This window comes from Chionomys nivalis, chromosome 2 (assembly GCF_950005125.1).
Source record: "Chionomys nivalis chromosome 2, mChiNiv1.1, whole genome shotgun sequence".
Lineage (NCBI taxonomy): Eukaryota > Metazoa > Chordata > Mammalia > Rodentia > Cricetidae > Chionomys > Chionomys nivalis.
The window spans coordinates 83,175,501-83,191,140 of NC_080087.1; the positions used below are offsets into that span (position 1 = coordinate 83,175,501).

General features: G+C 51.3%; 1 protein-coding gene across 2 annotated transcripts; it reads left to right on the plus strand.

The window, feature by feature from the left end:
- The first annotated feature begins 6,541 nt into the window (after positions 1-6,541).
- On the plus strand, positions 6,542-10,656 carry Ppp1r14a (protein phosphatase 1 regulatory inhibitor subunit 14A). 2 transcript variants are annotated; one of them, XM_057762819.1, is made up of 4 exons: positions 6,545-6,949; positions 8,792-8,872; positions 9,342-9,374; positions 10,452-10,656. In XM_057762819.1, exons 1-4 carry the CDS (start codon positions 6,749-6,751, stop codon positions 10,578-10,580), a joined length of 444 nt encoding a protein of 147 aa, XP_057618802.1. In that variant the 5' UTR covers positions 6,545-6,748; the 3' UTR covers positions 10,581-10,656. The 2 variants fall into 2 exon arrangements, with proteins under 2 accessions (XP_057618803.1, XP_057618802.1); XM_057762820.1 differs by lacking the exon at positions 9,342-9,374 and having other exon boundaries at positions 6,542-6,949; positions 8,792-8,876; positions 10,433-10,656.
- The last annotated feature ends 4,984 nt before the right edge of the window (positions 10,657-15,640 follow it).

Sequence of the window (15,640 nt, forward strand, 5' to 3'; positions counted from 1 at the left end):
TTATCCTGCCTAAATTCAAAGCTCATTGAACCATGACCAAATGTCCCGAACTCAGAAGTGACCACACCAGACTGGCCTGTATGTCGTCAGATAGGAGCAGCCCGGACTAGTGATGCGGAAGCAGAGGGAAGAGTGATCAGGAATGCGATGGGGAAATCCAAGGATTGAGTGAGCGGGGGTAGGTGAAAACCATTGCATAAGGACCGGATCACACAGGTTTCCTATTCAGCACGACGGCCAGCCAGGCAGGGGACTGCCTGGAAAAGGTGACAGGTCCCTAAAACAGCAGGTTTCCCTGGACTCTGTACAGGAGGACAAATACAATTATACAGAGATCGTAGAGTGAAGATCAGAACCTAAGATAGGATGAACAGACCTAAAGGGGCGTGGGCAGAGGAGACACAAGAACCACCACCACAGAACCATGGAGGGCTTCTGAGAAGAGGGGTCGTATAAGTTGAATGAATGGGACAGGACTGACAGGAGTAGAAGACCACCACCAAGATTATTTTTTTAAATATTTATTTATTTATTTATTTATTATGTATACAATATTCTGTTTGTGTGTATGCCTGCAGGCCAGAAGAGGGCACCAGACCTCCATACAGATGGTTGTATGAGCCACCATGTGGTTGCTGGGAATTGAACTCAGGACCTTTGGAAGAGCAGGCAATGCTCTTAACCTCTGAGCCATCTCTCCAGCCCCACCACCAAGATTATTAGAATGATCACATTATCACTGAAAATCATACTTTTAGTAGGGAGATGGTGGTGCATGCCTTTAGTAATTCCAGCACTGGGGAAGCAGAGGCAGGTAGATCTCTGAGTTCTAGGCCAGCCTGGTCTACGGAGTGAGTTCAGGACAGCCAGAGAAACCCTATCTCGAAATGCCAAAAGCAAACAAACAAACAAATAAATAATGCTCTTGGGCCAGCACCTGCCACCAAACCTGAGTTCTAATCCTGGTGCACACTTGGTGGAAAGAGAGAACCGACTTCCTGACGTTGTCGGACCTCCACACTCCAGCCAGGTACTTATCCCGCATGTACAGAGACATTCACACAAATAAAAGTGGTGCACGCCTTTAATCTCAGCACTCAGAAGGCAGAGACAGGTAGATCTCTGTAAATTCCAGGCCAGCCTGGTCTACAGAGCGAGTTCCAGGACAGGCTTCAAAGCTACAGAGAAAATCCTGTCTCAAAAAAATGATTTAAGAAAAATAAAATAGTGTTCTTGTTATTGTAAACAAGGTAGGCTTGGTTGCACAAGCTTGTATTCCCAGCAGTCAGAACAGGACTGGGATAGTTCAAAGCCCACCCCAGCAACAAGCAACAACCCGTGTCCCTCAAAAACAAAAAGCAAACAAACCTTTACCTGGTGTGGGGTGTAGCTCAGTTGTTAGAGTGCTTACCACGCATGCAGGAAGTCCTGAGTTTGATCCCCAGTGCCAAGTGCCACATACTTGGACATCACAGCACTCAGGGACATCACAGGACCAGGACATAGGAACTGGAGGACCAGGACAAGTTTAAGTTCATTCTCGGCAAACACAAACCAGCTTGTGCTTCATGAAATCCTGCCGAGCAAGAGACAAAGAAAAAAAACCCCGAAAACTGGGCAGTGTGTTTGGGCTGGGCTGGGATAAATCGAAAGAGCCTTGAAACTGGCAGCGGAGGAAGGACTCAGTGAGAAATCAGCCCCTGTGGCTGAAGGATAAGGAAAGACAAGGAACAAATATGGCAAGCATCAAGAGCAACACATAGGTCTTTTTTTTTTTTTAAGATTTTATGTGGGTGAGTGTTTTGCCTGCATATATGTGTGAACACCACACATGTGTGGCTGGTGCCCACAGAGACCAGGTGGTTGCGAGCCACCATGTGGATGCTGGGAATCAAACCCCAGTCCTTTGCTCCTTGTTTGGAAACAGGGTTTCTGTGTGGCCCTGGCTGTCCTGAAACTCACTAGGTAGACCAGGCTGGCCTTGAACTCCCAAAGATCTGCCTGTCTCTGTCTCCCGTGTGCTGGGATTAGCGACATGAGCCACCACTCCCCAACACACCGAACATAGTTTCATGCCTGCCATCTTCTTTGTCTTGCCTTGAAGTTCTCAGAACTTCAACCCTCCGGCTTCCCACCAGGGGTTATTGTGCCTGTAAACAGCTTTAAGTGGCTGGAGACCACGGCTGGGGAGAAAAGCACAGAGTCATTCATTCACTCGATCGCTGAAGCATGCGCCTGCTCAGCACATGTCGTGAGTCAGGTTCTGCTGCAGATACAGGAAGGTACAACAGCGAACAGATCCTGGCTGTATCGGAAGTTGCGTAAAGCAGTGGTCCGTAGACGTTTGATGCTTGGAGGACTCTGTTTTGGAATACTCCTCAGGTGGGCTCAGGGGCTCAGGCCTCTGATCTCTGCTAACAGAAAGGCTGAGGCAGAAATATATTGATGAGTGCCTGGACAGCCTGGCTTACACAGTGGAGCCTCAGAAAAAGAGAAAGCTGGGTACAGCAGTGTCCTCTTTCAATTCGAGAGGCAGAGACAGGAGGATCTCTGTGAGCTTGAGACCGCCTGGTGTACATAGCAAGTCCCAGACCAGCTAGGGCTTATGCAATGAGACCCTCTCTCAAGAGGGACAGTGGAAGCCAGGCCGTGGTGGCATCGAGTCTCAGATCAACAAGGCTGGTGGCATCGAGTCTCAGATCAACAAGGCTACATTTCCAGACCCTGTCTTAAAATAATAATAATAATAATAATAATAATAATATAAATAGGAGGAGGAACGGGGGCATCAGGGAGGAGGGTGGGGATGTGGCTCAGAGGTGGAGGAGCGGGGGGGGGGGCAGGGAGGAGGGTGGGGATGTGGCTCAGAGGTGGAGGAGCGGGGGGGGGGCAGGGAGGAGGGTGGAGATGTGGCTCAGAGGTGGAGCACTGAATCCTGAATAAAACTTATCATCCCCTTGGGATGGGAGGCTACTTCCAGTACCAATTTGTTTGGAACTGTGCAAATGTCTGGAAAATGACTTTTGGAGAGGGGGCAGGTTGAGCCAGGGCCTTTCTATGTAGCTGAAAATGGCTATTGTGTGTGTGTGTGTTTTTTTTTTTTTTTTTTTTGGTTTTTCGAGACAGGGTTTCTCTGTGGCTTTGGAGCCTGTCCTGGAACTAGCTCTTGTAGACCAGGCTGGTCTTGAACTCACAGAGATCCGCATGCCTCTGCCTCCCAAGTGCTGGGATTAAAGGCGTGCACCACCACCGCCCGGCTGTGTGTGTGTTTATATATTCGTGTGCACAAGTGTGTATCTGTAGAGGGAGCCACACGCCAGTATCTGACGTTCTTCCGTCTGCTTCCACGTTATATTCTGAGACAGTGTCTCTTACTGAACCTACGGTTTGTTGATTCAGTTAGGCCAGAGAACCCCAGGGCCTACCTGTCTCTAACTCTTCAGAACTATTATCACATGCAGCTTTATTTATTAGATTTATTAAGATTATTAACACATAATTTTTTTTTTTTTTTTTTTTTTTTGGTTTTTCGAGACAGGGTTTCTCTGTAGCTTTGGTGCCGGTCCTGGAACTAGCTCTTGTAGACCAGGCTGACTTCGAACTCACAGAGATCCGCCTGCCTCTGCCTCCCGAGTGCTGGGATTAAAGGTGTGCGCCACCACCGCCCGGCTTAACACATAATTATTAAGCCGAGATTTAGCCGAATGGTGGTGACAAACCCCTCTAATTCCAGCACTCGGGAGGCAGAGGCTGTGAGTTCAAGTTCAGCCTGGTCTACAAATCAAGCCCCAGAATAGCCAGGACTATAAGGAGACACCCTGTCTTGAGAAAAGAAAAAAAAGATTTACTTTGTTTTTAGGTGTTTGAGAGTTTATGTATGTATGTGTACCATGTGTGTGCCTGCCTGATGTCTTCATAGGTGAGAAGATGTCAGATCCCCGGAATTGGCATTACAGTTGGCTGTGACACCATGTGGGTGTTGGAAACAGGACCTGGGTCCTCTGCAAGAGCAGCCAGCGCTTTTAACCACTGACCCATCCTTCGAGCCCCCGTGCCAGGCTGTTTATGGGTCTTAGGGATCCACGCTCAAGCTCTAATCCTGACTAATTACTGACAGCAACAGCTCCTCAGCCCTGCGTGTCCCTTTTTGCCTGTACCCAACATGCAGAATCGAACTCCCTACCTTCACAACAGTCCTGGTTGGGAAACAGACAATGGCACAAATCACGTAAATCATAAAAAATTCGAGAAAGTGCTGTCGTGCGGAGTTGGGCTCAGCGTGGATGAGGCCTTGAGCTCGCCTACTATCTCAACAACAATAAAGGAAGCAAGGTTCTTGCTGCTTCTGACCCAGGTGAGAAGACCTGCGAGGCCAGGGTCACCCCTTGTCACCCTTGGTAACATTCCTACCCATCCCATTTCTCCTTGTCATACTGGAAGTCGCGGGCATATTGTACTTAGTACGTTTACTATCCCTCCTAAGTGTGAGCTCCGGGTAGACTGCCTGCTGGGTTCTTTACCACTTGTTTCTGGTACAGTGTCTGATGTTGCTGGCTCTTGATAATATTTATTTTTTTAAAGTATTTATTCTGTGTATGAGTGTGTTCCTGGGTGTCTATTTTGCAGGAGCCCTTGGAGGCCAGAAGAGGACATCAAATCCCCTGGAACTGGAGTTACAGATGGTTGTGAGCCACCATGAGGTGCTGGAAACTGAATCCAGTTAAGAGCAGCCAGTGCTCTGATGAACCATCTCCTCTCCAGGTCTCCCCTGCCTTTTTTTTTTTTTGAGGTAATTCTTTTTTTTTTTTTTTTTTTTTTTAGTTTTTCGAGACAGGGTTTCTCTGTAGCTTTGGAGCCTGTCCTGGAACTAGCTCTTGTAGACCAGGCTGGCCTCGAACTCACAGAGATCCACCTGCCTCTGCCTCCCGAGTGCTGGGATTAAAGGCGTGCGCCACCACCACCCGGCTTTGAGGTAATTCTTTTTTCTTTTTTTTGGTTTTTCGAGACAGAGTTTCTTGGTGGTTTTGGAGGTCTCGAACTCACAGAGATCCGCATGCCTCTGCCTCCCGAGTGCTGGGATTAAGGGCGTGCGCCACCACCACCCGGCTTTGAGGTAATTCTTTTTTCTTTTTTTTGGTTTTTCGAGACAGGGTTTCTCGGTGGTTTTGGAGGTCTCGAACTCACAGAGATCCGCCTGCCTCTGCCTCTCGAGTGCTGGTATTAAAGGTGTGAGCCACCACCGCCCGGCTCTTTTTTCTTTTTTTATTTTTAAATATTTATCTATTTATTTACTTATTTATTATGTATACAGCTATCCAGAAGTACAGATGGTTGTGAGCCACCATGTGGTTGCTGGGAATTGAACTCAGGACCTTTGGAAGAGCAGGCAATGCTCTTAACCACCGAGCCATCTCTCTAGCCCGAGGTAATTCTTATTATGTAGCTCAAGCTTACCTTGAACTTTCACCTGTCCTCCTGTCTCAGCCTCAAGTATTGTCTTTGCCAGCCACTTTGGGCACTGAGATGCATCTGCCTGCTTTTTTTTTTTAATACTATTTATTTATTTATTTATTTATTTATTTATTTATTTATTTATTTATTATGTATACAACATCCCTACCATGTATGCTTGCATGCCAGAAGAGGGCACCAGATCTCATTCTAGATGGCTGTGAGCCACCATGTGGTTGCTGGGAATTGAACTCAGGACCTCTGGAAGAGCAGGCAGTGCTCTTAACCTCTGAGCCATCTCTCCAGCCCTTATGCCTGCTTTAAAAAAATAATTAGTGTGTGTGTGTGTGTGTGCGCGCGCGCGCATGTGCGTGTGTGTACTGGTGTTGTTGTGGCACATGTAGAGGTCTGAGGGACACTTGCAGGAGCTGAGACAGAATCAGGTCCCTAGGCATAGCACCAAGTCCTTTTAACCAATGGAGCCACCTCACCCTTCTAGGCTTTATTTGTTTGTTTGTTTTAAAGCAGGGTCTGCAGCTCAGCTTGTCCTAGAACTCAGAAACTCACTCCGTGTTCACCTTGAATTCCTGAACCTCCTGCCTCCACCGCCTAAGCGCCAGGGTTACAGGCGGTTGACACCACTCAATGAATACTGTGTGCTGGAGGAAGTGAATTTGTGAATGACTGAGGGAGGTAAACTAAATGATAGTTCAAGAGTTAGGCCCAGAAGGCTTAGAACGCTTGATTAGCATTCCTGAGAATTTCTAGGAAACAAAAAAAAAGAAAAAAAAAAGAAAAGAAAAAGTTGGGTGTGGCGCGGCTCAAGTCCGGAATCGAAGCACTTAGGAAGTGGAGGCAAGAGGCTTAGGAGTTCAAGACTAGACATGGCTAATTGAGACCCTGTCTTAAAACCCTGAGCTCTTACAAAGAGAAGTTTCTGGGCGGCTCCTAACAGCGAAGCCCTGGCGCTCCTGTAGTACCCCTCGCTGCCGCTAGAGGTCGCAGAGGGCCGACCCCCCTCCCCCCCAGCGTGTCCCGGGACCCCGCCCCGGGATACGTACCCCAGAGCGCTCTGAGCTGAGTGTCCCGCCCCCCGCCCCATCTGCATCCCGCAGGACCCTGGCTGGAAGCCGGCACACTAGCCTACTCGCCTCTGCAGGCAGGGAAACTGAGGCCCCGCGACTGGAGCGGGGCGGGTCCCCGAGCGCGAGCCCCCGCCCCCGGCGGCCCCGCCCCGGCCCGAAAGAGCCCTGAGCTCGAGGCAGAGCGCTAAGTGGGGACGGCGGGCGGCGGCGCGATGGCAGCGCAGCGGCTGGGCAAGCGCGTGCTGAGCAAGCTTCAGTCCCCGTCGCGGAACCGCGGCCCGGGGGGTAGCCCCAGTGGGCTGCAGAAGCGACACGCGCGAGTCACCGTCAAGTACGACCGGCGGGAGCTGCAGCGACGGCTGGACGTGGAGAAGTGGATCGACGGACGCTTGGAGGAGTTATACCGCGGCAGGGTGAGACCCAGAGGGAACGGGACTGGGGAAAGGAGATGGCCTGAGACATCGGCCCTCGATGACCCTGATATATGCTTACTGGTGCACCAGCTGCTGCACCGGCAGCGATCTTTGCTAGGAGGACACATGCCTTGAGGCCCTAGTCTGTGCTCAGGGGCATCCAGCTTGTAGATACACAGAGAGATATGCACCTAAGGTTCACCAGACTTGTGTGTGTGTCCAAACACCTGAGAAAACCCGGGGTGGGATCCTATACAGGGGATGAGAAAGAGTTGGAGGGCCAGAGTCAACATATTGAGAGAGCGGATAGGGAGAGGGGATGTCCTTAAGCCAAACATAGACATGGGTGACAAGGCAGATAGGACAGTAGAGACTCTCAGCAGAGGAAGCACCAGTGTACACAGATGACGGAAGTCACAGCCACTCATAGGCACAGCACCAGGAGCGAGCACACAAACTTACAGGGACGCGAATGGCTCTGCTTAAGGGACAGCATGCCCTGCTGTGGACACAATAACATCCACACACAACACAATCACCCTCAGCGCCAAGAGAAGAGTTACAGCTGTACAGAGATGTGTATCAGTTTAAGCTGTAGCGTTCCAAGCTCCCATAGCTCTCCTGGGACACAAAGTGAATCAGATTACAAGGGGCCGTCCATTATCTGCTGACAACAAACCCAAGGACAGATGCCACAGCCCTGTAGACACACACATCTGTGGAAACTGTAGTCACGACTGGACCTGCCAAAGGTGCTTCAGGAATTAAGACCCTTAGAAACCATGCTGGTCATGGGGCCTAATGCCTGTGACCTCAGCCCTTGGGAGGTGAAGGCAACCTTGGATAAGGAGAGACCCTGTCCAAAGAATCCAAAACAAGCCTGACAGTGGTGGCACACACCTTCTAGACTCGGCACTCGGGTGGCAAAGGCAGGTGGGTATTTGTGAATTCAAGGCCAGCCGTGGGCTGCGTAGTGTGTTCCAGACCAGCCTAGGATATCTAGGCCCTATCTTAAAACAAACAAACAACAAAAAAATACAATAAATACATAGATAAAGATGGTCCCTATAGCTGACCACGTCCAAACTGAGATAGTCAAACCTAAGCAGCAGCCACATTCTCTCAGATCACGTAGGCCTCAGATCACGCAGGCCTCTGAACAAAGCAACCTCCATGAGACCACTCTGTCTATGGCCCAGCACCCTCAACCTCACTCCCCAGCTGGGCAGCAGGACGAGGCTGAGGCCCAGGACAGCTGGATCTTGTCCCCATCATGACCAGATAGCTTTTGTACCAATGTTTCATGAGCTCCAGCCCTGCCTTGGTGGTCACTTCGCTGATCCAGCAGCCTGCAGTTAGCCTAGGGAGGCCTGTCTGGACCTAAGCCCAGAAGCCCTTCTGGTCCCCAGGGGAAGGGGCCCGCCCCAGCAGGCTCCCCTCCCCCACACCCACTGCGGCTAAGTGAGACTTGCCCTTGAAAGGGCAGAAGCCAACCTGAATCCCAGAATCTGACATTCCGAGACTCGACCGGGCCTGCTTTGCCGAGTAGGAACTGCAGCCAAGGACAGAGCCCTGTGCCAGCCCCAAGGTCCCCAGGACTGAGCCAAGGGTGCAGGCATGGGGCTGGTACAAGGGCCTGGGCCTCCATCCACCCATCTGTCACCCCACCCCACCCCCAACCCCCAGATGTCCGCCTCAGTGGTGCTGTCCCTGCCTGCCACATTATTGCAGCAGGCCCAGCTGGGCCTGGGGTTGATGGAGTACCTCCAGACCCTGGACAAAGGCTGTGTAGGAGGGCCAGGGAGACATGGGCCCTGAGCAGCCTGCTCTCTCTGGCCTTAGGAAGCAGATATGCCTGATGAGGTCAACATTGATGAGCTGTTGCAATTGGACAGTGAAGACGAGAGAAGCCGCAAAATCCAGGTAGGTGGGGAGAAAGTCGCCCCTTCCCTCCCCAGTCCAACATTTTGCAGGGCCCTAAACAGAATAGCCCAAGTTGGCATGTTTATTAAACACGTCTCTGCCAGACACTAAATCCTCTGCAAAACTCTGTAAAGTAGACACGTTTACCACCATAAGGAAAGTGAAGGCCAGAGAGGTTGAACTATTTGCTCAGGGTCACACAGCTCTTCTTGACTAGAGAGAGGTAGGAGCCAAGCCTGGCCACCAGGTCCTTCCCCTCCGTCCCTGCTGCTTGGCCTTCTAGCCTTCTGAGCTGCTGGTGGTTTAGCCCTGCCTCTGTCCAACTTGAAGCCACATGGGTAGTTTTGGCAGTCTTTTGTCTTGCTCCCTTGCGGGAAGGGGAGGGCCTCTGATGGAATAGGTGTCAGTCATTTACTGGTTTTTGTTGTTGTTTTTTTTTTTTTTCTGTCGTCCGCCCACCCACCCAAAGGGACTCTTGAAGTCCTGCAGGAACCCCACGGAGGTGAGTTTCTGTCCCTTACGGATTGGATTGGTCCCCTCACCTTTATGGGGGAGGCAGAGACAGGCCTAGGGGACTCCAGGGGGAGCCCCCATCTCTTGTCCTGTTCTTTGTCATCCTTGTCTCCTCCTCCCACCTCCCATCTGCCACCAGCTCCGCAGGCAGCTGCCTCAGAGCCCCTCCCCCAAGCGAGTGGCTCTGGTTTCGGCCCATATGGTGCTTGCCCTTACTAGTTGTCCTGGTTGTCTGGGGTGGGGGGATCCCCTCTCTCCATCTCTGACCCCCTGCGACTGCCTCTACTATCCTGGGGTTCCCTGTCTACCTCTTGGGGGCCTCCCATCCTGCAGGTCCTGGAACTGGCCGCTGCAACCACTCCCACTTCCTTCTCTGCTTTAAAAGGGAAAATATTCATGGTTCTCCCCTCTGCTCCTAGCTGCCTGAGGGACAAGCGTCACTGCATGTCAGTCTGCCTGGGCTGGCTCAGACCTGGTCTCTGGGGACTGGTTCTCGGCATGAGAAACTTCTCTCTGAGGCTGTCTGTCTAGAATTCTCTCAGGTCTGGGTCTTAGACTGTCTGTCCATCTCTCTTTATTGCATTTTATGTGTACATGTGTTTTGCTTTCATGTATGTCCGTGTACCACCACACACATACCTGGTGCCCATGGGGACCGGACAGAAAAGGGTGTTGAGCCCCTGGAACTGGAATTACAGACGATTGTGAGCTGCTGTGTGGGTGCTGGGAGCTGAACCGGAGTCCTCTGGAAGAGCAACAAGTGCTTTTAACCCCTGAGCCCTCTTCCACACACCCTGCCCCCCCCTTTTTTGAGATTGGGTCTCAGCATGTAAATTCACAGCAATTCTCCTGCTTCAGATACATACGATCACTGACTCAGGCAGCAATTGCAGCTTCCCCCCATCTTTCTATTCCCCCCTCCCCCCTTCTCCTGTGTGTCTTAGTCTCCCTCTCCTCCCGGCTTGGCTCCAGCTCCTGCTTGAGTAAACTGATGCCTGATGAGGCGCTGGCATGGGGCGGGAGGCCTGTCCCCTGCTCTCTTCTCAGAACCCCGTTCTGTCCTCAGGACTTCGTCCAGGAGCTGCTGGCCAAGCTGCGGGGCCTGCACAAGCAGCCAGGCTTCCCACAGTCCAGCCGCTCAGATGACCCCAGCCTGAGCCCCCGCCAGGACCGGGCCCACACCGCCCCACCCTGACTGCCGCCTGTCTCTGTATTCAACCCCCAAACGTCCAGATTGTTTCTAAGTTGTATTTAATGGTCCCGTAACTGCCTCCTGTGTTTGGCTTTTCCTCTCCCCACTGCTGCTAGACTTCGGCAGCCCCAGCCCTTGGTCCCCAAGCCACAGCTGGCCTTGACAGATGGAGAAATGTTCCTCCCAGCCACAAAGCCTGAGAACATACCCTGCTGACCCCGAGGTGTCCCGGACACTCACATCCTGTCCCCACCTCCCCGCAAAGGGACTCAGTCCCAGCTCCTATGGGGAAGGCCAGGCCAGATCCCTGGGCCACGGGAGATGTGGAGATGCTCACAACCCACTGTGACCCCTATCATCTCCCCATAGGGTGTCACACAGCTATGAGACCATCATGAAGAATGTGCTTGGTGTGGCTGTTGGCGTTGAAGCCACAGACTGGCAGTAAACGACATTAAAATTGTGAGGGAGGGTGAGAGAGAGACGTGCACAAGATGCTTAAACCAGGGGTGGGAAGGGCCATTGGCTATTGGTGGGGAAGCAGAACCATAGGGCCAATAGAGGGCTTGTCTAGGAACCGCCAGTGAGGGGCTGGGGCATGGCTCAGCAGTAGAGCACCTACTTAGCATAAATGAGATTCTAGCTCCATTCCCAGCAATGCCAAAATAATAAAGGAAGGAAAGAAGGAAGGAAGTCTGGAAGGGCTTCCTGGAAGAAGCAGCATTAAAGCACAGCTTACGCAGGCTATTTCAACCACACCTGCATACTGAACTTGGAAGCAGAGTGGCTGCTGTTGGGGTAATATCAACTATTGATCAGGATGGACAGTGTCCCTCAGTTAGGGAGGGAAGCCTACTGCTCAAGGATTATGGATGCCTTCCGTATGGACTATAGGGTGTCCTGGAGGGTCTCAGAGCAGAGTGGCTATTTAACCCCCCATGTGTGATGACATGGAGCCACTGCCATTGCTGAGGCCCTGGTCCCAAAGACAGGACGTTTAGGAAAACATCTCACCCATCTCTCTAGTGCGATTGCCCACCCAGCTGCTCTCCAGGATCAAGGCTCCATCCCGGGGATCTGAACCCCAGACCAGCAAGGAAAGATGGGCTAACATCTGGGACACCCTGATTCAGCCCTGCTGCTGGCCTCTCTGTCTCCACACAGACTCTTAGCCTTCCTCCTCAGTGCAAAGGGTTGGGTGGGGGTGGGGGATCTCCAGTGGCTCCCATCACCTAGGCTGCTGTCCCAGGACACTGCGTGAGCTGGGGCACCCTCTACTTCCCTTTCACAGAACCTGGTTTTGGTTCCTCATGGTCGTGGAGGTGACAAACCCCAGGTTCAAACCATGGGTGTTCTTAGCTTCCTATAGAAAACAACCTCACCGATGAGGCCCAGGTCACCAGTACCAGTTGCTAAAAGTCACATGGCAGGGGCATGGTGGCACTGGGCTTTAATTCCAGCACTCAGGAGGCAGAGACAGGTGGATCTCTGAGTTCAAGGCTAGCCTGGTCTACAGAGCAAGGACAGTCTGGGCTACACAGAGAAACCCTGTCTCAAGAAAATAAAAGCTGAAGTGGAGGGTAGTGTTCTGCAGTCCTAGCACTTGGGCAGGGTCAGAAGGATGGGGTTATGGGCTGGGTTCTGTAGCCTGGCCCTTTGTCAGTAAAATAAAAATGAAAAGGAACCGCCAAGATGGCTCAGTTGGTAAAGGCACTTGCTGCTCAGCCTGAGGACTTGAATTCAATCCCTGGGACCCACATGATGGAAGAAAAGAACCGACTCCCGCGCACTGTCCCTCTGACCCCCTCATGTGCTTGGTGTGCAGGAATTTGAGATCCTCCTGGTCTACATAGGGAGTTCCAGGCTAGCTATGCTTACGCAGTGAGACCTTGTCTCAGAAAAGGGGGGGCACTGGGGAGATGGTTCAGACTGAATGCCCTGCTGTCCTTCTAGGGGACTCAGGTTCAGTTCTCAGCACCCACATGGCAGCTCTCAACCGGCAACAGATCCAGGGAATCTGATGCCATTTTCTGCCCTCCCTGAGCACCAAGTACCACACATACAGGCAAAACACATGCACACTAGTAAGGGGTTTTTTTTGTTTTGTTTTTCGAGACAGAGTTTCTCTGTGTAGCCCTGACTTTTCTGGAACTTGCTCTGTAGACCAGGTTGGCCTTTAATTCACAGAGATCCTCCTGCCTCTGCCTCCCCAGTGCTGGGATTAAAGGCGTGTGCCACTGTCCGCCTGTGAGTACGTTTTTAAAAGGAGGTATAGTTTGAGGATGCTCTGGGAGGTGGCCGCTTGCTGGGCACGTGTCTGGTCTTGGATTCAAACCCTGGCACTGTAACAAACTGAAAAATTCTGCTTGAGTTCAGATGCCGCCCACACTACGTCTTGGCTGTGTGGTCTTGGGAAGTTCTGTGAGAACGCAGAATCTCCACACCTGCATCTGTGAATAAAGACAATTAAAACGGTGCCCACTCCCGAGGGCTGTGAGGTTTCCCGAAGAAATAAGGTGTGTGAACATAAACTGTCATGGTGGAAAGGGAACAGTCGCCCTACCAGGAAGGAACTCCCTGAAAGCCCTACATCACCTGCCCTGTGGTGTGATGTCCCCCAGGTTCACCATGCTCTCTCACTGGGGCACCAGCTTTCCTGTGGGCCCAACCCCCACAGCCTGTCTGCTTCTCAGGGTAGAACAACACCCTTTTCTCACCTTCAGTGTCCAGTCCCCATCCACCCTGTTCCCTCTTCCCCTTTCCTCCAAAATCGTCTTTCCCCAACTTTGATAAAAACCCATTTCAGCCGCTGGAGAGTTGGCTCAATGACACCTGTCAACAAGTTTGACAACCCGAGTGCCTTCTCAGGACCCCCATGGTGGGAGGAGAGCGCACGTCTGTGGATTGTCCTCTGACCTCCACATACACCCTCTCCCAAATAAATATTTTTCTTTTTTTTCTTTTTTTTCTTTTTTTTTTTTTTGGTTTTTCGAGACAGGGTTTCTCTGTGGTTTTGGAGCCTGTCCTGGACTAGCTCTTGTAGACCAGGTTGGTCTCGAACTCACAGAGATCCACCTGCCTCTGCCTCCCAAGTGCTGGGATTAAAGGCGTGCACCACCACCGCCCGGCTAAATATTTTTCAAAAACTAATTTTTGGCAGTTTCCCCAATAGTTAGTTCTTCCTTTGTTTTGTCCTTGATCTGAGGATCTGACTTTTTAAACGTTTATTTAGATACATAAATGTTTTGCCTGCGTGTATGTCTGTACCACGTGTGTGCCTGGTGCCCAAGGACCTCAGGAGAAGGTGTCAAAGCCCCTGGCACTGGTATTGTAGATGATGTGACCTCCACATGAGCACATGGGTGCTGGGAGTGGAACCTGGGTCCTCTGGAAGAGCATCCAGTGCTCTTAATGTCTGCACCATCTTTCCAGCCCCCAAATAAATATTTTAAAAGTAATTTATGTGAACGCCTTTAATCCCAGCACTCCGGAGACAGAGGGAGGCGGATCTCTGTGAGTTCGAGGCCTGCCTGATCTACAGAGTGAGTTCCAGGACAGCTAGGACTGCACAGAGAAACCCAGCTGAAAAAAAAATTGTCCCCTCTCTGCTCTGGGTACCTGTCCTTTTACTGGCGTCGTCCACACCCTAGCTTCTTTCCCATAGGACCCGCCACCGTGCTTTCCCGAGTCCCAAATCCTCCTGGCATCACTGCTGCGGAACACATGCTGTTAGAATTAACCTGATTAATTTCTTCCATCAAATTTAGTGTGCCGCCAAACCACCCATGAGTTTAATTGTCTTGAGATTCATTGCAGTCCCATCTCCCGCAGCACCCGTTAGAAGATGCTTGCTATCAGTGCCCCCTAGTGGCACATTTACCTAATGGCAGCCTGTGCTGACATGAAGTCTTCCGGCTATTTGAGCCTTTCCTGGCCTCCCTTCCCTCCTTTCCTTCCCTCCCTTCCCTCCTATCCATCCTTTGTCTGGGTCTCATGTTGCCCAGGCTAGCCTCAAACTTCCTATTTAACAGAGGATGACTCTGAACCCCCGATTCTCCTGCATCTGGCATGATGCATCTTGCCTGGCTTTGGGAATTAGTTTTTTTTACTATATATAATATTCCAAAGCCAGGTGTGGGTCAATCCCAGAACTCTGGAGGCTGGGACAAGATCTCAAGTTCAAGGCCAGCCTGAGATATAACCTGAGTCTGAAAACCTAGTGCTGAAGATGTGCTTAGCCTAGCATGTTCCAGGCCCTGGGTCTGACCTTTGTCACTGAAAAAAAGAAAGAAAATCAGATTTATTTTTAACTTAGTTTCCAAAGTTTTGCCTCAAGTCCATCTGGTTCTGCTTCCTGTTGCTTTGGGCCTGAGTCGAGACAGGGCATCTTGGCAGGGGGTGTAGGAGCCAGAGGAGACTACGCCCCTCCCAGTGCCCCTGAAGCAGTGCAAGACGGGAGAGGACGGGGAATAAGACACTCTATGAGGGCTTGTCCCCAGTGGCCTACTCCATCCAACCAGGCCTCCTAAAGCTCTCAGTGGATTAATCCATTGATATTAGTGTCCATGCTGCAACACCAGGCTGGACTAGAACTCTCTCTCTGTAGTCTAGGCTGTTCTGGAACGCACTGAGTAGCCTAGGCTGGACCTTCTTGAATTTGAAGTGACCCCTCCTGCCTTTTTGATTGTTGTTTGTTTTTATTTTTTAAGACAGGATTTCTCTGTGTATCCCTGGCTGTCCCAGAACTCACTCTGTAGACCAGGCTGGCCTTGAACTCAGAGTCCACCTGCTCCTGCTTCCCGAGTGTTGGGGTTAAAGGCGTGCACCATCACCACTCAGCAGCCTTAGCCTCTTAAGTGCTAGGATTGCAGGTGTTAGCCACCATGTTTGGGACATGGTCTCATTATGTCGCCCAGACTGGCATCTAGTTTGAAATCCCCTGCCTCAGCATCTCCCATGCTCGGCTTACTCCACATTCAGCTCCGCTGCTCCTTTCCTCTGCTGCAGTTTGCCGGAACACAGCTGTCTCTTCCACTCTGCCCAGCCATGGGTTTGCATTTCCT